Source organism: Populus euphratica, unplaced genomic scaffold, assembly GCF_000495115.2.
Source record: "Populus euphratica unplaced genomic scaffold, PopEup_1.0 scaffold101.1, whole genome shotgun sequence".
NCBI lineage: Eukaryota > Viridiplantae > Streptophyta > Magnoliopsida > Malpighiales > Salicaceae > Populus > Populus euphratica.
In genome coordinates, this window is record NW_011499894.1 from 1183944 (window position 1) to 1207710 (window position 23767).

At 31.6% G+C, this 23767-nt stretch overlaps 3 protein-coding genes across 5 annotated transcripts; all 3 read left to right on the top strand.

Annotated features, from left to right (window-relative positions):
• Positions 1-1964: 1964 nt before the first annotated feature.
• Positions 1965-5218, top strand: LOC105131841 (polygalacturonase-like). 2 transcript variants are annotated; one of them, XR_843508.1, is made up of 10 exons: positions 1965-2429; positions 2969-3097; positions 3177-3344; positions 3472-3492; positions 3671-3878; positions 3994-4075; positions 4228-4336; positions 4444-4560; positions 4658-4932; positions 5021-5215. XR_843508.1 is itself a non-coding variant. In XM_011035017.1 (9 exons), the coding sequence occupies exons 1-9, from the start codon at positions 2118-2120 to the stop codon at positions 4874-4876; spliced, it is 1365 nt and encodes a 454-aa protein (XP_011033319.1). In that variant the 5' UTR covers positions 1965-2117; the 3' UTR covers positions 4877-5218. The 2 variants fall into 2 exon arrangements, 1 of the variants encoding a protein (XP_011033319.1); XM_011035017.1 differs by having other exon boundaries at positions 4658-5218.
• Positions 5219-8003: 2785 nt separating this feature from the next.
• On the top strand, positions 8004-14576 carry LOC105131842 (cellulose synthase A catalytic subunit 3 [UDP-forming]-like). 2 transcript variants are annotated; one of them, XM_011035019.1, is made up of 14 exons: positions 8004-8320; positions 8992-9172; positions 9260-9480; positions 9565-9634; positions 9706-9907; positions 10148-10414; positions 10516-10861; positions 10953-11090; positions 11454-11579; positions 11649-11861; positions 12003-12264; positions 12630-12832; positions 13066-13416; positions 13671-14576. In XM_011035019.1, the coding sequence occupies exons 1-14, from the start codon at positions 8291-8293 to the stop codon at positions 14253-14255; spliced, it is 3195 nt and encodes a 1064-aa protein (XP_011033321.1). In that variant the 5' UTR covers positions 8004-8290; the 3' UTR covers positions 14256-14576. The 2 variants fall into 2 exon arrangements, with proteins under 2 accessions (XP_011033321.1, XP_011033320.1); XM_011035018.1 differs by lacking the exon at positions 8004-8320 and having other exon boundaries at positions 8935-9172.
• A 4308-nt stretch (positions 14577-18884) lies between these two features.
• LOC105131843 (40S ribosomal protein S2-3) lies at positions 18885-20534 on the top strand. Its single transcript, XM_011035020.1, has 2 exons — positions 18885-19344; positions 20181-20534. The coding sequence occupies exons 1-2, from the start codon at positions 18949-18951 to the stop codon at positions 20331-20333; spliced, it is 549 nt and encodes a 182-aa protein (XP_011033322.1). The 5' UTR covers positions 18885-18948; the 3' UTR covers positions 20334-20534.
• The last annotated feature ends 3233 nt before the right edge of the window (positions 20535-23767 follow it).

Here is a 23767-nt window from a genome sequence, read left to right on the forward strand (position 1 = left end):
TTGATTTCATATGAAAAAAAATCCTACAACAACATTCATACAATTATTAAGAACAAAATTAAAAAATATAATAAAAAAACAAATATAATAAAAAAAATAAAAATTAAGAAAAAAAATCTTACCTTAAAGTAATAAGAGTGAAGTTAAGGAGAAAAAAATAAATTCATAAAGCATGTTAATTAAAAAAAAAAAAGAAAAAAAAAAAAAAAGAAAGGAAAAAAAAAAAAATTAAAAAAACATATTAATTAAAAAAAAAAAAGAAAAGAAAAAAAAAAGAGAAGACATATATACCTGAGAGTGGAGGAGAGAAGAGAAAAGAAAGAAAAAAAGTGTTATTAATGTTTTTTACATAAGAAAAAGAAGAAGAAGAAGAAGAAGAGCATGCTCGTTTGTTGTGAAATGAGATATTATATTTATTGGGGTATTATACTAACGGTTTTACCGATGGAGAATTATATATTAATATTTCTAACCATTCCATTAATAATTTTATTTATAATATTTAATTTAAATTCTCAATTTAATAAAAAATGTCAGAAATTATCAAATATTATCGATGACTTTTCAATCCGTTAGTGATTCCGTCTATAATATTTAATTAAAATTTTTAATTTACTTGAAAATTTTCAAAAACCCACCAAATAACTCCAACAAATTTTTAATCCGTTGATAATTTGATCTATAAAAAACAGTAATTAACAGTGCAATTAGGAAGCGAATAGTTCCAATGCTCTTTGAAAAATACCAATGGAATGTTCTGTCGGTGATTCCATTTGTAATTGACATAATGAACAGTGTAAGGAAGAAGTGAACAATTTACGAAAGATTTTACCAATTGATGTAATTTGATTGGTAATTTTGTTGGTATAAATGACATGTCATCTTATTTTTTGGCTTTATTTTAATTTTGTTTTTCATCATAATTCTCTCGGTATATACCAATGAAATGTTTCATCAGTGATTCTCTTTGTAATTGACATGATAAACAGTGTCAGAGAGTCTCTCGGTATATACCAATGAAATGTTTCGTCAGTAATTCTCTTTGTAATTGACATGATAAACAGTGTCAGAGAGAAATGACCAATTTACAAACTATTTTACTATCGGAATTAATTTCGTCAGTAATTTTGTTGATATAAATGATATGTTATCATATTTTTAGCTTTGTTTTAATTTTTTTTCTCATCATAATTCCATCGATATATACTGAGGGAATATTCTGTCAGTGATTCCCTTTATAATTGATATGATGAACTGTGTCAATGAAATATAAACAATTTATCAATGATTTTACCGATGAAATAATTATGTTGGTATAAATGATATATCATCATATTTTTTTTACTTAGTTTTAATTTTTTTTCTCACTTTTTTTTTACTTTGTTTTAATTTTTTTTCTCATTGTAATTTTCTCGGTATATACCGAGAGAATATTTTTGTTGATAAAATTTACTGTAATTTACCGATGAAAATATTCTATCAATATTTTTATTTTTATTTATTAATTTCTTGATAGCAATTTTTATCAAATAAATAGGAATGACAAGATTCAAACTTATGACTACTTGATTATCAAAACTTTAATATTATATTAAAAAATTTCAATTAAAAAATTTAAATTATTAAATAAAATTTTAATATATAATTTGTATTATTCTATGCCAATAACAACGGTTCTCGTATGCACGCAGGCATACAAAAAGAAAAGGATAAGATAATGGATGCCTGCATAGTTAGTCAAGTTGGGCGTTAAACCCATCAAAGATAGGTTATGCCAAGTGCAGAATTTGGGTTCTTATCTTGTGTTGATCAGAATATAATTTGTCGTTAACTTTAATACATGGACGACATACAAAAGAATGCATGTAGATTATGCCAAGAGATCCTTTCGTTGTCTCTGTGATCTCTGGTGTCACAAGCCATGCCTTAAAAGTCATGCTCAAGGACACACAACCATCATTTCTCTCTTTCCTTTCTCTCTATAAATACTCGAAAAACATCATGACATTTTCTTCACTTCCATACCTCTAAAATTTCATTTCCCATGTAACAATCTTTTGCTATACCTTTCAGATTATCAATCCTCTTTCTTGCAAGACAAGAAATATCTAGTTATAATGGCCTTACAACGAGCACTTCTTTATTCATTCTTCATAATCTCCATCTCCATTATTTGTTCCTATAGTTGTTCGCAAGAGGACCCACTTAATAATTACCTTGAAGAACAAGCTTCTGGCTATGATTCTCAAGCTTATCCTTCGTACATTGAAGATGGCGGGTTTAAGGACTTACTTAAGCTACGAAGTGATGTTTTAGGTTTGCAGACGACGTTTAGCAAAGAGGGTAGCAAATCAACTCCAGTTATAACAGTTGGTGTAAAGGACTTTGGAGTTAAAGTTGATGGAGGAGATGATACAGATGACACAGAGGTATTTTCTTCTCAGATAGTCAAGCTAGCTTTACATATATATATATTCCACAAATTAAAGTACATGATTATATAACTATAATCCATTAATATTATTATAGCATGCATGTATATTCATATTTTATTATAAGCATGTGTACATGTGACCATTTATTCTTACATTAATTAAGATTTGAAATAATCTTCCTTTTCATTTGTGCAAATTAGTGCACTGGGAATTCATGCAATATATTCTAATCCATTACTGATTAGCAACTTAATTTCGAGATAATTACTCTTAGAGCATTAATTATTTTACTTTTAAATCTTTAATTTGGTGACAAGTACTGGACCCTAATGTGACAAATGCTTAATTTCTCAGCACTTAATTCCCTAGCTCTGTCTCCTACCAATATTCCTTTTCCACGGCCTTAATTAATTTCTTTTTTTTTCCTTTTCCAAAGAATGCTTGATTCTCTTTTACTTGCTATGTAGGAATATTGCATACCTTCTTTTTATATTTCCTGCAAGTATTAATATAGACTTTATTAATCCTCTCAGATATTTGAAAGGGCTTGGAAGGAAGCTTGTTCTTCCCCTGAAGGTGCTATTATTGATGTGCCCGATTACACTTATCGTCTTAAGCCGATTAGATTCCAGGGTCCTTGCAAATCTAATATTGCATTGCAGGTGAGTTTAAATGCATAAATATTTGAAAGATGCTTCCTCCGTGAGAGATAATTGACCCTTTTTGAAAAACTGATGTCAGGTACATGGAACCATTGAAGCATCTTGTAAACAATCGGACTACAAAAAGGATAGCAGACATTGGATTCTCTTTGATAGTGTTGAGAATTTACTAGTTGAAGGTGGTGGAACTATCGATGGAAATGGGAAGATATGGTGGGAAAACTCGTGCAAAGTTAATAAATCTCTTGTAAGCCATATATATTTATAAACTCAGTGTTTCTTAATGATAATTTAAGGAGTAATTCTTTCATCTTCTCAATTTTCTCCTGATCAAGAGCAACTGAATCTCTTACTTTTTCTTTCATTACCTGCAGCCTTGCACAGAGGCACCTACGGTATGTTCTTTGTCTGTATAGTTCTGCAATTTTTTACTGGCTTTCATCTTATGGCGGTGTGTGTGTGAATTTAATCAAAAGCAGTTTATTTTCCCCTAAATTAAGCTTTGAGAATTAAGTAAGAGTATGAACCTAAGAAATTGTCATTTGGGAAACTATATGTATGCTTTGCATGCAGGCTGTCACCTTCTTTGAATGCCAGAATTTGATTGTGAAGGACCTCAAAATCCAAAATGCACAACAAATGCATGTTACTTTCAAGAAAAGCAATCATGTTCTAGTATCCAACCTCACAATAACTTCGCCAGAAGAGAGCCCTAACACCGACGGCATCCATGTCACAAAGACTAAAAACATCCAGATTAAAGATTCAGTCATTGGAACAGGTATGCTGTTATTACACCCCCCCCCCCCCCCCCCCCCGGGCCTCTCTCTTTCCAGATTCATTCCTTCATCGCATTTTTCTTGACTGTCCTGTGTTCTCGCTTATGGTTAATGAAGGTGATGATTGTATATCAATTGTAAGTGGATCACATAATGTGCAAGCCACGGGCATAACTTGTGGACCAGGTCATGGAATCAGGTCTGAATTATTAATTAAACACCAAACCTTAACCTTCTATGAACTGATATTTTTCTTTCTGGTATATTACTTATTTCCTTTGCTAATATATGTGTATGTGTTTCTGAACGTATTATCTAATATTTCTCTTTCAATTTCCTTTCTATCAATAGTATTGGAAGCTTAGGAGCACATGATTCAAAAGACCATGTTTCAGGAGTTACTGTCAATGGTGCCAAGCTTTCCGGTACCGCAAATGGTGTTAGGATCAAAACATGGCAGGTAATATTTACTATCCTTAATTAATTCACTTTATCAACAATATCGATTTGCATCGGATGCCATTCAATCAAAATTTAAGCTCAGTTATGATCGTAATTAATATGCAGGGAGGGTCTGGGAATGTAAGCAACATCAAGTTTCAGAATATTGAAATGAACAAGGTCACCAACCCCATTATAATAGATCAAAACTATTGTGACCAGGATAAACCATGCAAACAACAGGTGAAGAACTCTACCCTACAGGATCTTCACAACTAATTAACATTGCCCAATACCCTTAATTTAGTTCTTAAAATGATTTCTTGATCATGGCATGCAGAGGTCAGCACTTCAAGTGAAAAATGTGATGTACAAGAACATAAAGGGGACTAGCGCTTCTGAAGTGGCTGTGAGATTTGATTGCAGCAAGGCTTATCCATGTCAAGGGATTCTATTACAAGATATTAATCTTGAAAGAGCAGGAGATAGAACGGCCAAAGCTTTGTGCAACAACGTTAAATTAGCTATGTTGGGAGTGGTTTATCCAAAATGTTCTTGATGGAAAAATAACTAAATTCCAGAGAGAGAGAGAGAGGGAGAGAGAGCTAGAACAAGGTATGAAAGAATTTCCTAGTGGTTAGAGAATCGAATCTTTTCAAGTGTTTACTTTATTTTGACGTTTCTTTTGTTTTAATTTTCTCAGGTTTCATTGTACATATATGATAGCTAGCCAGTCATTGATCAACTAATGTGTACATAATTGAAGAAACAAATAATTTATTGTTTTGTGTGTGTGTATACGCACAAATGTATGTACATTAGAATAGTTGATTGTTAATAACAAATATTTGTATTTTTTTAATTCCATGGATAATTTTTATTGATCACATTTTCAGTAGAATTTCTTTTGTAAAAATCTCGTTTATTTAGTGAAGTAATCCCACAAATTATTAAATATTTAACTGTTCATGTTAACAATTAACTAAATTAATTTATTTTTTAATCGTTTGATTAACAATTTTGTGTTGTAACTTATTAACTAGACTAGAGTTATGTTGAGGCTGCAAGTTTGAGAATGGGGACAGAGTAACAACAAACGACGTCATTTATCGGTTCTTTTGCCCCTTATTAAAAGAATAAAAAAAAATACAATCACATGGGCACGGGCTTTTCTCTGGCTCCCACTTTTGGTCTTATTAACCAGCCCACCTTAGCTCAAGCAAGAATGAGTTTTTTTTTTAATTATTCTTTTAATTTTTTTTTAATTCTCTTCCTTTAATATTAATTTAATATTAGATTTTTATATATTTTTATTAATTAATATTTAATTTATTTTTATATTTTTATTATATTATAAAATAAAAAAATAATTCAACCTAGTAGATTTTATAGCTTGATTTATAAGTTTTTATAACTTTTTTTTTTAATTTTAATTTTTAATATTATGTTAGTTAATTTTATCATTTTATAAAATAATTTAAATTTTTTATTATATAATAAAATAAAAATTTAATTTAACCCAATAAAACCCATAATCTAAATAAGTGTTATGAGTTGACTAGAATGAAAATGACATATTTTTAATTTGATTTTTTATGTAAATTTATCTAGTAAATTATATCATTTAAGTTAAAACTAAAGTTAAGTAAATAACTAGGTTGAAACGTTTCAAGTTGTAATTATTATGTCGAGTTTAATAATAATATTAAAAAAATTGACAATCTATGTAATATTTTTTTATATTTCAAAAAAAAATTGGATCCAACCTACAATGAAAGAAAGCACGGAGAATATATAATAAAATAAAAAATTAATTTAACCCAATAAAACTCATAATCTAAATTGTAAGTGTTATGAGTTGACTAGAATGAAAATGACATATTTTTAATTTGATTTTTTATATAAATTTATCTAGTAAATTATATCATGTCAAAATAATTTTTATATAATTTAAATTAAAACTAAAGTTAAGTAAATAACTAGGTTGAAACGTTTCAAGTTGTAATTATTATGTCGAGTTTAATAATAATATTAAAAAAATTGACAATCTATGTAATATTTTTTTATATTTCAAAACAAATTGGATCCAATCTACAATGAAAGCACGGAGGATAATAAACTAGTAGCTAAATATTTAAAAAAATTATCAAGTGAAATATTTTGATAACTTAAGTATTTTTTATTGAATAATATCAGATAATAGATTACATGGTTAAGAAATTTTGCTATTTTATTTGATTTTTCTAATTCTAATCTTGAAATTAGTATTTAATGGAATTTATTTTTTAAAATATCAAATTAATATAAATTTTATTATTAAAATTGTTTAAAATAAATATTTAATTTTAGTTAATATACAAATTACTTTAAAGATATTTATTATGTAAAATTAAAAACATTGAATCATTGGCCTTAGCCGCCACGCCCCCCCCCCAACACACACATCTTTTCATGTATTTGACCCCCGGGTAAACGTCACTCCTTCAATCAAGTCCTTGTAGTTAAACAAATATTTATAAAAAAATAGTTTTATTTAAAAAAAAAATTCCGGAAAAAAAATTATTTTCTAATATTTGATAGTATAATAAAAAATAAATTGAAAAACATTTTCCAGTATTTGGTTATGTTATAAAAAATAAGATAAAAAATAACTTATTAATATTTTTTTTTCTTAAATTTATTAAAATAATGAAGATCAAATCTTACAAATTAAAAGGTTGAATGAGAATAAAATTAAAAAAAATATGATTCATAAATTATCTCAAATAAAATAAATAATAATCAGAATAATAAAAATCAAATTTAAAAAAATAAAATAATAATAATAATAATAATAAATATTTTATAAATTATTTCAAATTAAAATTTTATAAATTATTTAATATAAAATAAGTAACAATAAAAAAATGAGCATCAAATTTGATAGATAAAAAATTTTAATAAAAAAATTATAAGAGAAAATAAATAGTAATTATAAAAATAAGGATCAAAATTAATATAAAAATTAGATTTCAATAGATAAAATTGAAAAATAAATATTCAAAATAAAATATATATAACAGTTAAAAGTTTAAGGATCAAATTTGATATAATCAGTAAATAATATGATATTTTTAAATTTTTTATAATTTTTAGAAAATATTTTTCACTCAAATTTTTTAAGAAAATATTTTTCTGAAAACCAAATCAAATTTTTTTAATTAAATTTTTTTTATTAATTAAATTTTTTAATAATAAATAAACATAATAAAAAAAATTTAGAAAATGGTTCACGTAAATCAAACAAACGCAGCCAAAAATTTCAATTGATGCTAACAGTTTCTGCCAGCTCATCATTCTCTAGGCAAAACCCCACCATTTTTACACAGTTCCAAGCGTTTACTTTAACACCAACACCCTCCATTTCTCAATTTTCCGTCCAAAACTCGTGGCATATCAGTAAATTCACATATCCAGTGTTACCTCAACGCGAAGACTCACCATGGTCATTTGTTTGGATCCTGTCGGGTTACTGCAGAGGAAAGAAAAGGACCCCTACGAGGAACTACATGATAAAACATCCATTCATATTTTGCCACGTCAAAAAGTCCGACACTTTATTCTTACGTGGCAAGTTCTGATAGAAGCAAGTACTGTAACTTAAATATCTCCAACCTTGCACCTCAACAAGTTCCAGTTTGCACGTTTTTCTTTTTTGGCAGCTTTTTTTATTCTTCTCTACATTATTTATAAAAAAAAATACGAAGAAATGGAGGGGGACGGGCAGTGTGGATCTGTGTCGGCCCTTGTCGTGTCTCTCTCGAAGTGTCGGTGCGTGAATAAAAACTTTTATAGTCTACTAGGCCTTAATTATTTGTGTGGCATCATCAGAACTCCATTGGTCATCAATGGAGGGGCGCCTTTAAAAATAGCTGCTTTCAAGATTTTGTGACTAGGGATAGAGCATTTTGCTTGATTGCTTAAAGGGGCAGTAATGGATCTAGAAGGAGATGATGCTTCCGGGGTTAGTCACATTTTAATAACTTTGCTTAGTGTTACTGGGATTGATAGATAGATAGTAGACACTCAATTGGTTGGATTGCGATGTATGAAGGGTGTTGTGCATTGCTGTTTTCAGTACCTTTTGGTGAAATGTTTAATGTGATCCAATCGGGAAGAAATTTTTGTTCTTAATGCCATGGTTGGATTCTTGAAAGAATATAGAGAGGGAAAGTGGAAGTGGGATTTTGTTGCTGTTCTTGTTTCCTTTAGTTAATTATTGTAGATGAAACTATTTCGATGAATTTTATATTCAGTCTACAGATCCAAATGGGATTTAATGTATAGCTCTAAATATGTTTAGCTTGTTTGTCAGGTATCTTTGGTTGAGTGTAGATCATGATGCTATAATTTAGATGCAAACAGCTGAAACTTTTGCTTGTGTAATAATCTAAATCTGTCTGCTTGATTGTTAGTGGTTCTTAATTTTCTCTCTTTTGTTCCTATGGAAAAATCCGTTGGTTTGCTGCACTTAGAATCAAGGAAGATAGTTCCTCTTTTTTTAATATAATATATTTGAACTGCTTGGAAATTCTGCTGTCTTTGTGTTTTGCGGGAGCAATTATGAAATCTGTTCCTAGGTGCTTTTAATCTATGAATTTACTTTTGACTTTGGGTGTTTTGCTTGTTGTTCAGCCAAAAAAAATCCAGGTCTGCCAGATCTGCAGTGATGATATTGGCAAGACTATAGATGGAGAGCCCTTTGTTGCTTGCCATGTATGTGCATTTCCAGTTTGCCGTCCATGTTATGAGTATGAGAGGAAAGATGGTAACCAGTCTTGTCCTCAATGCAAGACCAAATACAAGAGGCATAAAGGTTAGTCCAGCACCATTTGTCGCTGCTTTTGCAATTTATGCTTAGGTAGATAATGTGTCCGTGATACATTTTGTTCTTCATCATCAGGAAGCCCTCCAATTCAAGGGGAAGAAATGGGAGATGCTGATTCTGAAGATGTAGGAAACAAGTCAAACCATCACATATCAGGCGTTCAAGATGAGAAACAAAAGATAGAACGTATGTTGGGTTGGGATTCGAGTTCTGGTCGGAAAGAGCATCTTTTAACCACAAACTATGACAAAGATGGTTCTCTTAACCATATTCCTTATCTGGCTGGTAGATGTTCGGTAGGTGATGCAGCAATTCGTTGCTTCTAGTTTCTCTTCTCCCTTTAATATCAACGATAGTTGTTGATAATATTTATATTTCAGGTTTCCGGGGATCTTTCAGCTGCATCTCCTGAGCGTTACTCAATGGCTTCTCCTGAAAGTGGCATCAGAGGTATGAATATGTACGTGCTAATAAAATATCACTGGGTTCAGATTTTAACGTTTGTATTGGACTTTCTGCAGCTAATATAAGGGTGGTGGATCCAACAAGGGATTCTGGCTCATTGGGGTTCGGCAATGTAGCCTGGAGAGAGAGGATTGATGGCTGGAAGATGAAGCCAGAGAAGAATACTGCTCCGATGAGTGTTAGTAATGCACCATCTGAAGGCAGGGGTGGCGGAGATTTTGATGCCAGCACTGATGTACTCATGGATGATTCTTTACTGTAAGTGCCTGAAGCACAGTGTAAAACTGATTCTTTTACGCACATAGTCTCTTTATTATCTGCCTAACAGCATTCACACATTATCTATATGAAGCTGACTTTTCTTCCCTGTCCTCCTCCAGTTTTTCCTCTCTCGGTCTCTCCCTTTTGGCTTTGCAAATCCAGTAGTTTTAATTGCGATCATATTTGTTTTTTTTTCCTCAGTTGTTTTCTTGTATTCATTCCATTGTTGTAATACAGAAATGATGAAGCCCGCCAGCCTCTCTCAAGGAAGGTTTCTATTCCTTCCTCTAGGATTAACCCTTACAGGATGGTCATAGTTTTGCGGCTTGTTGTCCTTTGCATTTTCTTACACTACCGTTTAACAAATCCAGTGAGGAATGCTTATGCTTTGTGGCTAATATCCGTTATCTGTGAGATATGGTTTGCAATATCATGGATATTGGATCAGTTCCCTAAATGGCTTCCTGTGAACCGTGAGACATATCTTGACAGGCTATCTCTCAGGTAGTTTTTCCTCTTTCCTATAATCTTGTAAGTTGTAATGTTTTTAAATTTTAATAAAATCCTTAAAAGATTTAACTTCTGGATTTTTGAGTGCCTCACAGATATGAGAAAGAAGGAGAGCCGTCTCAATTGGCTGCTGTTGACATTTTTGTCAGTACAGTCGACCCTTTAAAGGAACCTCCACTGGTCACAGCCAATACAGTACTATCTATTCTTGCAGTTGATTACCCAGTCGACAAAGTCTCTTGTTATGTTTCAGATGATGGAGCTGCTATGTTGACATTTGAAACTATGTCTGAAACGTCTGAATTTGCAAGAAAATGGGTTCCTTTCTGCAAGAGATATGATATTGAGCCCCGAGCTCCAGAATGGTACTTTTCACAGAAGATTGACTACTTAAAAGACAAGGTTCATCCATCATTTGTCAAAGAACGCAGAGCTATGAAGGTAGGAGATTGAGGTTCTAGTGAATGATTTTGATACTCATAAACTTAGCATGTATATATTACTTATCTTACTCCAATGAACTTTCTTTCAGAGAGAATATGAAGAATTTAAAGTTCGTGTCAATGGGCTTGTTGCAAAGGCACAAAAGGTTCCTGATGAAGGATGGGTCATGCAAGATGGTACACCTTGGCCTGGAAATAACATCAGAGATCATCCAGGAATGATCCAGGTTTGTCCATTTTCAAACTAAACTAAGATTTTCCTCGGTCAGAAATGCCTTCTTAGGATAATTACAACCCACACAAAATTCACAACGTTGATATTTTTTGCGTACTGCTCTCCTGTAAATGGTTTTTGGCTTTTCATGTCGGAATCTATAATTTTCTGCTTGCAGTTGAATAATTATGTTTATCCTTCCGTTTCATAGCCTTTTTGTTCTATTTGCTGATTGTTATTTGGGCTTCACAACACAGAAACTACTGTTTTAAGCAACCTTGCCTTTTTTTTATTTATACTTCTCTTGGATCAATTTTTTCATTTTAAAATCAACACATGTCATGGTGTCTAATCCTATGTCCATCATAATTTGCAGGTTTTCTTGGGCCATAGTGGAGGACTTGACACTGAGGGTAATGAACTTCCACGGCTAGTGTATGTGTCCCGTGAGAAGCGTCCTGGTTTTCAGCATCATAAGAAAGCTGGTGCTATGAATGCACTTGTAAGTTTTCAGTATTATCAGTAATGGGACCTCTTAAGGTTTTACTACTAACTATTGTGGGCTGTGCAGGTTCGTGTTTCAGCAGTCCTCACCAATGGGCCCTTCTTGTTAAATCTTGATTGTGATCATTACATAAACAACAGCAGGGCATTGAGAGAAGCTATGTGTTTTCTAATGGATCCTAATCTTGGAAGAACAGTTTGTTATGTCCAGTTTCCTCAGAGATTTGATGGGATTGATAGAAACGATCGATATGCCAACCGTAACACTGTTTTCTTTGATGTAAGTGCTCACAGCAATCTTTGGCACAATTTTATCCTCTTGTAGTTTCATGATATATGTGCCATGCAGAACTATTCATTTTACACGTTACAAAAAACTAAAATTCGTACATTTTCTTTGTTGATGCTTATGCGATGTTAGATAAATTTAAGAGGATTGGATGGAATCCAAGGCCCTGTATACGTGGGTACAGGGTGTGTTTTCAATAGAACAGCCTTGTATGGCTATGAGCCTCCCCTCAAGCCTAAGCATAAGAAACCAGGGTTTCTGTCTTCATGCTTTGGTGGATCGCGAAAGAAGAGTTCTAGATCGGGTAGAAAGGATAGTAAGAAAAAATCAAGCAAGCATGTAGACCCTACCTTGCCGGTATTCAATTTAGAAGATATAGAAGAAGGGGTTGAAGGTGAGCATGGCCTTTTATTTTTCCTTAGCTGCTGATCTATCGCATCTTCATTCTGCAGACATGGATATCTATTTACATTAGTTGGTGACTAGTCAATAACACATGGGTCTTCTATCTTTAATGATTCAAACTTCATATAATATAGCTTGAATTTTTTTACTTCTATCCATTTTATAAATGAGAGTGATTTTGGTGGAACTTGTCTTCAGGATAGGGTTTAAAAATATTATTGACACACAAACTAGTTACTTCAGATAGTGGTTTAGTGGTGCTAAATAGATGATAGGCACTTGTCCTGTGGATAGTTATTGGTTACCTCTCCTTTGTGCTTGCAATGCTGATATTTCTGCAACTTTCTTCAAAAGGTACTGGATTCGATGATGAAAAGTCATTGCTCATGTCTCAAATGACACTTGAGAAAAGATTTGGCCAATCAACCGTGTTTGTTGCTTCCACCCTTATGGAGAATGGTGGTGTTCCGGAGTCCGCCACCCCAGAGTCTCTTCTCAAAGAAGCTATTCATGTCATCAGCTGTGGATATGAAGACAAGACAGACTGGGGAAGTGAAGTAAGTTAACCTTTTCTTTTCTCTAATGCTGGTACAATTATTTTCCCAGTTTTCTTAGCCTGTAAATATTGGTGAATGTACTATAAGCCAAAGATTATCACTTCTTCATCCCTCACAAAGAGAGAGGGAGGGAATGTAGGAGGGTGAGAATTCTGTATGCATCCCTACCTGTGGCTCATGTTGACACATTAATTTTGTATTTCTAATAAACATATTGTTGTTTCTTTCTGCAGATAGGATGGATTTATGGTTCTGTTACGGAAGATATCCTTACAGGGTTCAAGATGCATGCTCGTGGTTGGAGATCAATCTATTGCATGCCGAAGCGTCCTGCCTTTAAAGGATCTGCTCCTATTAATCTTTCTGATCGTCTAAATCAAGTGCTTCGGTGGGCTTTAGGTTCAGTTGAAATTCTTCTCAGTCGTCACTGCCCTATATGGTATGGCTATAGTGGAAGGCTAAAATGGCTCGAGAGATTTGCTTATATCAACACCACCATTTATCCAATCACAGCCATTCCCCTTCTTGCCTATTGTACATTGCCCGCCGTGTGCCTTCTTACGGGAAAGTTCATTATTCCACAGGTGAATACAGTTGCACTTGCTGTTTCTGCTTTAGATTGCTGTATGTAAGTTTTGAAATTATGGAACAGAATCCTGACCTAGGAATAATATTTTCTGTTGATGACTGCTAAATAGAAATTTAGTTTTCTCCTCTCTTTTTTAGGTTACATGCAAATAACTTGTAGGCAGAAAATAACAATTTTTTTGGTGATTTCTCTTGAAAAGTAATGCTCCGTGTTGTTTACATGCCTGGTTTGTGTTTTGTGGTATTGCAGATTAGTAACATTGCCAGTATCTGGTTCATATCCCTCTTTCTTTCAATCTTTGCAACTGGTATTTTGGAAATGAGATGGAGTGGTGTTGGGATCGATGAATGGTGGAGGAATGAACAGTTCTGGGTTATTGGAGGTGTCTCAGCTCATCTCTTTGCTGTCTTCCAAGGCCTGCTGAAAGTCCTTGCTGGAATAGATACAAATTTTACGGTCACTTCAAAAGCATCTGATGAAGATGGTGATTTTACCGAGCTATATATGTTCAAATGGACCACTTTACTTATCCCACCAACTACTCTCCTCGTAATCAATCTGGTTGGAGTGGTTGCAGGAGTCTCTTACGCCATAAACAGTGGTTATCAATCTTGGGGTCCTCTCTTTGGCAAGCTTTTCTTTGCTTTCTGGGTGATTATTCATCTTTATCCTTTCCTCAAGGGTCTGATGGGACGCCAAAACCGAACACCTACGATTGTTGTGGTGTGGTCAGTTCTCCTTGCTTCTATCTTCTCCTTACTGTGGGTACGTGTTGACCCTTTTACAACCAAGGTGACTGGACCAGACGTTGCGCAGTGTGGCATCAACTGCTAGAGGAACAGAACATAATCGTAACCAGAAGGAATGAGTTTTTCTGAAGATTTATCCAGATATCCTCAACGGGAAAATCATCACCTTTTGCTCGGGTCTAAATAACCGGACCAGAAAATAATATAGGTTCATTTCTGTGTTATTCTTTACATTTTTTTGTTTTTTCCCCTTCATTTTTTCAACGAGTTCTTTAGTCTCGAGTCGATTCACCTCATAAGCTTGTAATCCCAATCCCGAAGTATTTGGCCACTAGAAATGATACTGTTCATGTCCTTCATTTTGTATGAGATAATTTCTTGTATGGCACAAATACCCTTGCTTTATCGTCCTAAAAGTTAGCTAGATCACCTTGAGAAGTAGCTAGCAGAGGCCATGGAATGAAACAATTGCAGGTTATAGATGACCACCTGCACAGCATAGCTAAATCTCCCTTCTCTCGCAGAAACTGGTTCTCTCTATCTGAGGAGTGAATCAGGTAATGCAGAATGAAGAGCAATAACAAATTACACGTACAAATATAAGGATAAATGATGATATAATTCATAAATTATATGGCAGTTTGAAATGATTGGAACTCTTCAAGCATTAGAATAATGGGTTTGGAAATCCAACATGAGTGCTTGAATTAAAAAAGAGAATCAATATTAAGTTCCTGGTTTTAAATTTTGTTTGAGAAAGGTGCTGTAACTCGATTTTGATCCCATTTCGATCACATTCTCAAGAAATCAAAAAACAACAATTATTTTATAATTTTCAATCATTTTGCTTGTAGTTTTTATATCGATAAATATTTAGAAAAAAAAATTATTGAATAAAACAATAATCATGCAAGGAAAGATGGATAAAAATAAACATAAAGCTTTGCCCCCTCCCCAAGAAATTAAGTGATAAGGATGAAAAAGTAAATTAAAAAAAAAAGATGAGGAGGAGATGAGGGAAGGTTTGAGAAGAAACGAAGAGAAAAATATAAGGGAAGTATGTACAAATAAGAGAGACTCGTGCAAGCAAAAACGAGGGAAAAGTTGAATTTGCTCCCATTTTCTTCTAATTTTCCCTCTTTCCCACTGTCACCAACCATCACACCGTCATTCGTCGCAACTCATGGCAGCTTCCATATCGTCAGCGTCATACAGCCTCCCACTTTGACAGTAGTGCTGCCAGCAGCCCAAGAGTCACCCCTCTCTCCCTCAAGCAAACCTAGAGTCACCAACCACCAATCATCATGTGTCCTCTTCTACCATGGAAAATCACCAATCACTGCGAACCACCTCCTTCTCTCCGTGAATCGAAAAATGAGTATGAATATTTTCAGAGTGTTAAAACGTGAGAGGGAGAGAGAGTCATAACCAACAAGAGTATGTTGTACAGGCATGCACAAGGACCAAGCAACAGAGAAAAGATTTGCGTATATAGCCCGAGGAAAAGAAAAAAAATCCTAGACTGAAAAGGAAAGAAGGAAGTTAAATGATTTATGTCTGCAAGTTGCAACAGAAGAAAAATACCCTAATTAATGGCAAGAAAAAATAGAAGAGAGAAGGGAATATGGCATTGCTTTTAAGGGTATCAGGAACTGAAATGGGATTCCTGAATTGAAACATTTCTTCTTTATTATCTTCCTTTTATCTTATGATGATTACTTTACATGTGTATTTTTGAGTTGCAAAACATGGATGCAAAGCCTAAACGTCCATGGTGAAAGTTCAGGGGGCAAGCTGTAGACCCTGATCTGCTTTTTATACCCACCTACCATGTGTGATTCATGGAGGGAGGTAATAAAAGTAAGGATGATGTTCATGGCATGTTCTTAATTCATCTTCCCAAAACCATATGTAAGTATTTCTTAAAAGAAAGTTTAAAAACAGAAACTAGGTTACTGACTTCGATAATACACTCATCTGCATGCTCAACCCGATCTAGCCACATGTCTTAGCCTTATTATAAGCAGATGCAAGTACAACTTGCTAATTTAGTGCTTAATTAATAAGTTGAATTCGGTAATGTGCTATTTAAATTCAAGTATCAACTCTAAATTGTTCATAGTTGTCTTTGAGTAATCATTGATTCTATCCTAACACTAGATGCCATTGGAGAAATATATGGGGAAAAAAAGCTCAGTGATTATTCGGAGTTTTTAGTAACTCGGAATCAAGACAGTCATTATTGCGGGTTAACTTGATAAATTTGAGATATAAAATTTTATTTGAACTGAATTTTTAGTTAAATCCAGCTAAATATTAACATGGTCAAACTCACTTAACTTAGTTTTTAGTAACTCGTCCTAGTTTATAGCGTTCTGATTAAATTTGATCAAACTCAATTCAAGCTTAGCCAAGTTAATTCCTTGTAAAAAAATTATTTATTATTTTAATAAAAATAATTAAATTAAAATATATTTGATATTTTAATAGTTAATGTGATTGTGGTTTTAAAAAATTTATTGTATAAAAAATAATTTTGGTTGAGATTGGTTTGGTATTTTTATATATTTTATTAAAAATATGGTTGAAATTAAGGTTAAATAAAAAGTAGTTTAATATGTTTGGTTAATATTTTTTTTAAATTGAGATTATAAAATAATTTAAAAATATATATTAATATTGATGGTTTTTAATTTAAATATTATAGATTTAATTACTTCTATTACATCATAAAATAAATAATAATTAACATAAAATATTTTTTAATGTTTTATTAAACTATCTACTATTCCATCACGTATGAAATACATCCGACAAGAACGATAGTTTTATTGGTTTCATAAGTGTGTAACAACATCAGGTAAAATAGCATCAGAAATAAAATTAGGATTGTAATCAAATTCTACAAATGTGATGTTATTAAACGATTTTCTTCTAATTTATGTAATATCATTAAATAATGTGAAATATTAGTTTTTTGAATAAATTTTAATTTACCTTTTATTTTATTTTACTAGTTTTGATTTGATTCAATATACTTAGTTTTGGAGCATACCAATTCAATCAAAATAATAGAGATATTTTTTATTATTCAAATGAATAGTAAAATTTCTCTACTTTTTTTATTATTCAAATGAATAGTAAAATTACTCTCCACTCAAAAAAAAAAGAAACAAATAAAAATTCTTCTCATAAAATGAGATTTGACCACAGTTTTTAAATGGAATACATGTAAAAAAAATGTAATTAATATTAACCAAATATTATAATTTAGTATTTGGTTATGCTATTACTGCAGTAACAATTACAAATAGGCACTTAGTGATCGTGCGACCCATATTTTTTGTTGTAAAGCAAGTGAGGATTTGAGTTTTGTGTCAATTTCTCGAAGAGGAACTCACTTGTTCGAAGTTATCCATTAACATGAAAAAAGTAATTCCAATTACTTCTTGTACAACGTTGTATGTTTTTATTTGGATAGAAGATTGAGCTGTTCAATTATTAATTAACATTTTGATAGTACAAATCTTATACTGTTCTTGTGTTTTTTTTCTTCTTGCCTTTTAATCATGTTAATTACATTGAATTCTTTTTTTAAAAAAAAAATTAATAACATCCGCTGGACTTGAATGAGCTTTCTTATGTTGTTGATAATGTGCTTGAAAGTATAATTATAATTATTTTTTAAAATATTTTTTATTTAAAAAAATATGTTAATAATATTTTTTATTTTTTAAAAATTATTTTTTAAATTAGAAAATTAAAATAATTTTAAAAAATAAAAATATATTAATTTAAAATAAAAACTTTTAAATTTTTTTTAAAATACTTTTCAAAAGCAAACTCCCGAGACAATTCAGAAGCCTTTTTTAACCTATTATAGGCCCAAGATATTTAAATTTTTTTAAAATACTTTTGAAAAGCAAACTCCCACATCTTGAGACAATTCAGAAGCCTTTTTTTACCTATTATAGGCCCAAGATAAGCCCAAAGAGTAGCTGTGAGAGGACCCGGGATTTAATTGATTTGGTCCAAATCCATGTCTGGCTGCTTGTAGGCTCTCACGCCAGTAGTCTCAGACTACTGATGGGCAATGGCCTCTTAGTTTGTGACTTAGGGGTTAAATTGAACAACACCAAAGTTCAGGTCACCTGATTGATAAAAGCATTCTTTGAAAACATGTGTATATAAATTTTAATTGCAATTGAATTGGATTCAATTTGATGTTAAATTTAATTGCAATTTTACCTGTTTAATTCAATTTGATGTTGGATATATATAAAAGTACACAAAGAAAGTATTTAAATTAATTCATAATATAATAATATAATGTAAGTGAACGGTTTGATAAAAACATGTGTATATAAATTTTATTTTTAATAAATTTCATTGATTCAGAGCAGCTTGAGATCAAAGTTTCAATGAAAAATAATTTGTATTAATTATAATAATTGAAAATTATATTTTATATAATGTTTTTAATTAAAACCAACAATTTGAGAGTTTATAAGGTTAGAGATTTAATTAAGCACATATAAAGTAAAGGTACCAAAGTGATCAAAATGAAAATCTCTAGCTACTACTTCAAACCTTAACCCCCACACGAACCCTAGCTCTCCCCTCCTCTTATAAATCCCTCCTATTCAACACTCCTTTTACATCTGCGCCTCTCTCTCTCAAAACCCTAATCTCTCACATTGCAACAAAACCAGCAGCCATGGAAGAGCGCGCCCCTGCTGAAAGACACCCTTATTGGTCCTATCTTGAAAGATGAGGTGATGAAAATCACCCCAGTTCAGAAACAAACAAGAGCTGGTCAGCGAACCAGGTTCAAGGCCTTTGTTGTTGTTGGTGATGGGAATGGACATGTTGGTTTGGGTGTGAAGTGTGCTAAAGAAGTGGCCACTGCCATTCGTGGGGCTATTATTTTGGCAAAACTCTCCATTATTCCGGTGAGGAGAGGGTACTGGGGAAACAAGATCGGAAAGCCACATACTGTGCCTTGTAAGGTTACAGGGAAGTGTGGCAGTGTGACTGTGAGAATGGTCCCTGCCCCTCGTGGAGCTGGGATTGTTGCTGCCAGGGTTCCTAAGAAGGTGCTTCAGTTTGCTGGAATTGATGATGTTTTTACATCTTCCAGAGGATCTACGAAGACTCTTGGAAACTTTGTTAAGGTTCGGTTTCGACATGTTTATTTTGTTGTGTGCTTGTGGTTGCTTTTATTTTCTGAACTCTGAAGTGATATATTGTTGTGATGGGGTGCAATGTATAGTTTGTTAAATCTTTGGTTATGAATTGATCTGGAGATGTTCTTCTTGATGAATTTATTTTGCTTTGCCTACGTACATGTCTTTTTTTACTTACGAGACTGGCGGATTGATTTGTTTGTTTGAGAAAGTTGAGGCATTCCTTATCACGAAATGTTGGTTATGGATTTTGATCCGATTTTTATGTTGTCATGTTTCTCATTACTGAATGGTGCTTTTCTGGGATTCGAAATGGAAGTAAATGTAATTTGCACTGATTGTTAGTGATTTTCTTGTTTAAAACTCCTTTTCGCACACAATTAAGCCGTTGTAAATCCTCTCTTTTGATTCCTTTTTTCTATATTTGTGGTAAAACAGTTTATAATTAGTAGGAGATGATTAAGACAACTCTACTGAAGTTGAAAGTAAATTCATGTATGTTGAGGATATCCGTCTAGTTTGTGTTGCCTTGGTTTGCTATTCAGTACTGTCGTGTCAGTTTCTAGTTGATCCCTTGTGTCTTTATCTTTTGTTTGCTGCTGAGTTGCCATTGTAAGCAAGTAATGTTTACTTACCCGCTTGTTTTTCCACTTCTGTTTAATGATGTTAGAACTTTGGCTTCCATCTATTAAGCATTGATGTAAGATCTCTACTTCACTACTTAATTGCTTGTTCTTCTTGTGCGACTGAGGTGTTGAGTGTTAAGATGTAAAAATTAATGATGCGTATCATTGCGGATGTCTGAATCGTTTGTTCATCTGCAGGCCACATTTGACTGCTTGCTGAAGACTTATGGGTTCCTTACCCCTGACTTCTGGAAGGAGACTCGCTTCATAAGGTCACCATTCCAAGAGTACACAGATCTGTTGGCAAAACCCACTAGCAAGGTTCTCATCACTGATGTTCATGAAGATTGATTCTCATGCTGCCTGGGATACCATGGAAGATTATTACAAGACAATGTTTTTCCTTAGTATAGGCTGTAGTCAAAAGATGATTATTGTATTCGCCGAGGATAGCCATGTTTGTTTTGGATTCCTTTCCAAGTTTTGATTCGGATTTTTTAAATGTTATTTTGGATGGATTTGCAATATTATGCATGTTTTAATACTTGCTTGCATCATTATTTGATGATGTGCTGCTCCCCAACCTAGCAGTTCTGAACACTGAATCATTGTGTTTAAGGTGGTGGTTGTTTCGTTCTCCATTACCACGTCACCCTTTGTTCTTGAACGAGGAAGGCCGGTGCTGATCTCGGACTTGATGACAACACGATCTGATCGTCGATTTTAGATTGAGATAATTATGTTGCTTGCTACGACTCTGGGAAAAGTCTGTATTGTTGCTGTCTATAATTCAAGCCATCACCTTAGCGTAGCTTGCTTTTACCCTAGAACTGGAAAAATATAAAAGTCTGTATTGTTGCTGTCTATAATTGAAGCCCCTAGCCATCGCCTTAGCGCAGCTTGCTTTTACCCTTGAACTGGAAAAATCTGCTGTGTTCGTTAAGAACCAGTCCATGGATGAGGTGTCATGTCTCTTGTCCAAGAAGATTTGATCCCTTCTCATTAGTGCATTGCAAATGTTTTGATACCCTCAATGAAATTTAATAAATTTCTGTGTGTTCATCCTAATATTTAAATCTAAAAAACCAAAGAAAAATGCGATTTATTTTTCAAAAAATTCGGTTTAAATATTACTTAAGTGAAAATAGTTCATGATTTTTGAATTTGAAAGTGAAACAATACATGCATCAAAAAACGGAAGTTGTCCTTTAAACCAAGCACATTTATTAATTTTCGAATTTAAAGTTCATAACATGTGGAACCATACCTTTAAGTTGGTATTTAGGTGGACTGGATGTAATAGATCAATGAACACCTTTATCTTCCATGCTGAAGAATTCGTAAACTAAAGATGAGTTAGGTTCGTGTTTAGAATTAGAGGGACTCAAAGTATTTGACCTCTCACAGCCTTATCTTGCTTCTTAAATTAAAGAAACCCTTTACTGTGCTAGAGGAATCAATTTTATTAAAACAATGTGATATATTTTTTATTAATTTGCTTTAATAATTATAAACTATTTTTTAATGAAAATAATAATTTTAGTTATAAATATTGTGTTGGTTAAAATAAATAAGTGATACGGTTAAATCTTAATAAAAGAATGTCAAGACCAATGTATTTTTAAGGTTAATGATAGCATGAAAAAATCCTCGTACATATATAATTGAGGTTTTTTTAACAATTATAACAATTACTTTTAAAAATTTATTGATTTTTAAAAAAAAAATTTAAAGTAATTCAAATTAACTTTTTAAACTGGTAACTTAGATATTATTCTAAATTTATTCTTGACTTACATTTTAAAACTATAAATATATTTTTCTCAAACTAGGAAAGGGTGTTTTTATTTCAATAATGAACATTTGCTTTAAGCAAACCATGAAAGATAGACGAAAGGTGCACCCACTCAACTTCTACAAGTGTTGCTTCTGTACAAAAGATTCTACTCATGTGATAATTTTACAATTAGATATTATTAGCTTCGGTGCTCGTGTTTTAGCATGGGTTGAATTATTACTTTTTTTTATAAGAAATAAGGTGTTGAAATTAAACAAAAAAATAACATAAAAATTAGTTAAAATAAATTTTTAACCATGATAATTAGAACTAAGCTAATTCAAAATATCTCATCAAACTTGCAACTTAGATTGTATGATTAAAATAACCCTACAAAATACAAATAAAAATTATAAAGTTTTTTTTATAAAAAAACAACTTGCACTAACTTTTCAAACCCGTAAATCAAGTTATTAAATTTTAAACATTCAATATAAAAAAACCATTGAAAGATAAAATTGAAAAAAATATATTTAATTATATAAAAGGATTGAAAAATGGCAATTAAAATAACAAAAATCAAAGTTAAAATAAAAAATTAATTTTATATTTAATTTAAGGATAGAATTGAAAAAAAATCAAATTTTAAAAAGGATGAAAGTAATTTTAAAATAATGAGGATCAAAATTGATATAAAAATAAAAAATATTATGATTAGAGGGTGAAATTGAAAAAAATAATAATTTTTAAAAATATTCCAAGGAAAAAAAATAAAAATCAAGACATGAGAATTGAATTGAAAAACATAATATCATCCATTTGAATTGAAGAATGAAATTAAAAATCAATAAAATCTTTACAAAAGAGTCAAAAAAATTAGAAATTCAAAGAATAAGGACCACATTGGAAAATATAATATTTGATAAATTAGGATCGAAGGATTAAATTAAAAACAAATAAAATTTCTATAAAAAAATCAAGACCAAAAATAAAAATAAAAATAAAAATTGTGATTGAAATACCAACAATCAAGAAAGTTAAACTGTAATTTTTGGAGGAGAAGAGAGAGAAGAAAAAAACAAACAGAAAAGCTTATCAACTTCAAATTGAACCATTACCAATAACATACGTTGTACTAATAAAAAAACCATGTTAAATCTTCCAACAACATAATAAAAAAATATTTTTAAATATTAAAAAATACCACATAAATTGTTAAAAAGGCATGACCGCCTCGTGTCTTTGGATGCCATACATGTGCATCCACCTTTTTATTTTGAAATTAATTTTATAATTATAAAAAAAACCATGGTAACAAAAAACAAAAATGTCCAAGACCCTTACAACTTAAATTTTTTTACTTCAAAGGTATTTTTATTTTTGAAATTAATTTTATAATTATAAAAAAAAACCATAGTAACAAAAAACAAAAATGTCCAAGGACCCTTACAACTTAAATTTTTTTACTTTAAAGGTATTTTTATTTTTTTATTGTATATTTTAATAGTTTATTATTTTTTATATTTGAGTAAATATCAAATTGACCTTTATCTTAAATTATAATAATAAAAAAATCAATGTGAAAATATAAAAAGACCCCTCCACACCATGTTGATTTTTTTTATTTTTAATAATATTTTGATCATTTCACTGTACATTTAATATGAAAAAAAAAATATTTATTCTTAATTAATTTAAAAAATAACAAATGAATCTGTAAAAATATTTTAAAATCCTTGAAAGCCAGAAGAAACAAAAAACCACCATTATACCGTTTCATTTCAGTAAACAATATAAATATCCTTGCAGCTATGTTCTCCAAGTATCAACGAGCTCTCTTTAAGTTTTTATAAGCTCTATAATTTGATCCTTGCTTGTAATTACATGATTATAGACATTCAGAGACAAGATAAAATAAAAATAAGGTGGACCATTTACTGTCCACATGGAGTAGAAATAGACTGTAGGTGAACGTTGATCATGGGGTTAACATATAATTTCCTGAGCT

Excerpts from the sequence above, each read along its gene's own strand:
- LOC105131843 (XM_011035020.1), top strand. The coding sequence starts at position 18,949 with ATGAAAATCACCCCAGTTCAGAAACAAACAAGAGCTGGTCAGCGAACC. Across the intron at positions 19,345-20,180 it reads CTCTTGGAAACTTTGTTAAG|GCCACATTTGACTGCTTGCT; the intron begins GTTCGGTTTCGA and ends GTTCATCTGCAG.
- LOC105131842 (XM_011035018.1), top strand. The coding sequence starts at position 8,950 with ATGAATTTACTTTTGACTTTGGGTGTTTTGCTTGTTGTTCAGCCAAAA. Across the intron at positions 10,862-10,952 it reads AAGAACGCAGAGCTATGAAG|AGAGAATATGAAGAATTTAA; the intron begins GTAGGAGATTGA and ends ACTTTCTTTCAG. Across the intron at positions 12,833-13,065 it reads AGACAGACTGGGGAAGTGAA|ATAGGATGGATTTATGGTTC; the intron begins GTAAGTTAACCT and ends TTCTTTCTGCAG.
- LOC105131841 (XM_011035017.1), top strand. The coding sequence starts at position 2,118 with ATGGCCTTACAACGAGCACTTCTTTATTCATTCTTCATAATCTCCATC. Across the intron at positions 3,345-3,471 it reads GCAAAGTTAATAAATCTCTT|CCTTGCACAGAGGCACCTAC; the intron begins GTAAGCCATATA and ends CATTACCTGCAG. Across the intron at positions 3,879-3,993 it reads AGATTCAGTCATTGGAACAG|GTGATGATTGTATATCAATT; the intron begins GTATGCTGTTAT and ends TGGTTAATGAAG.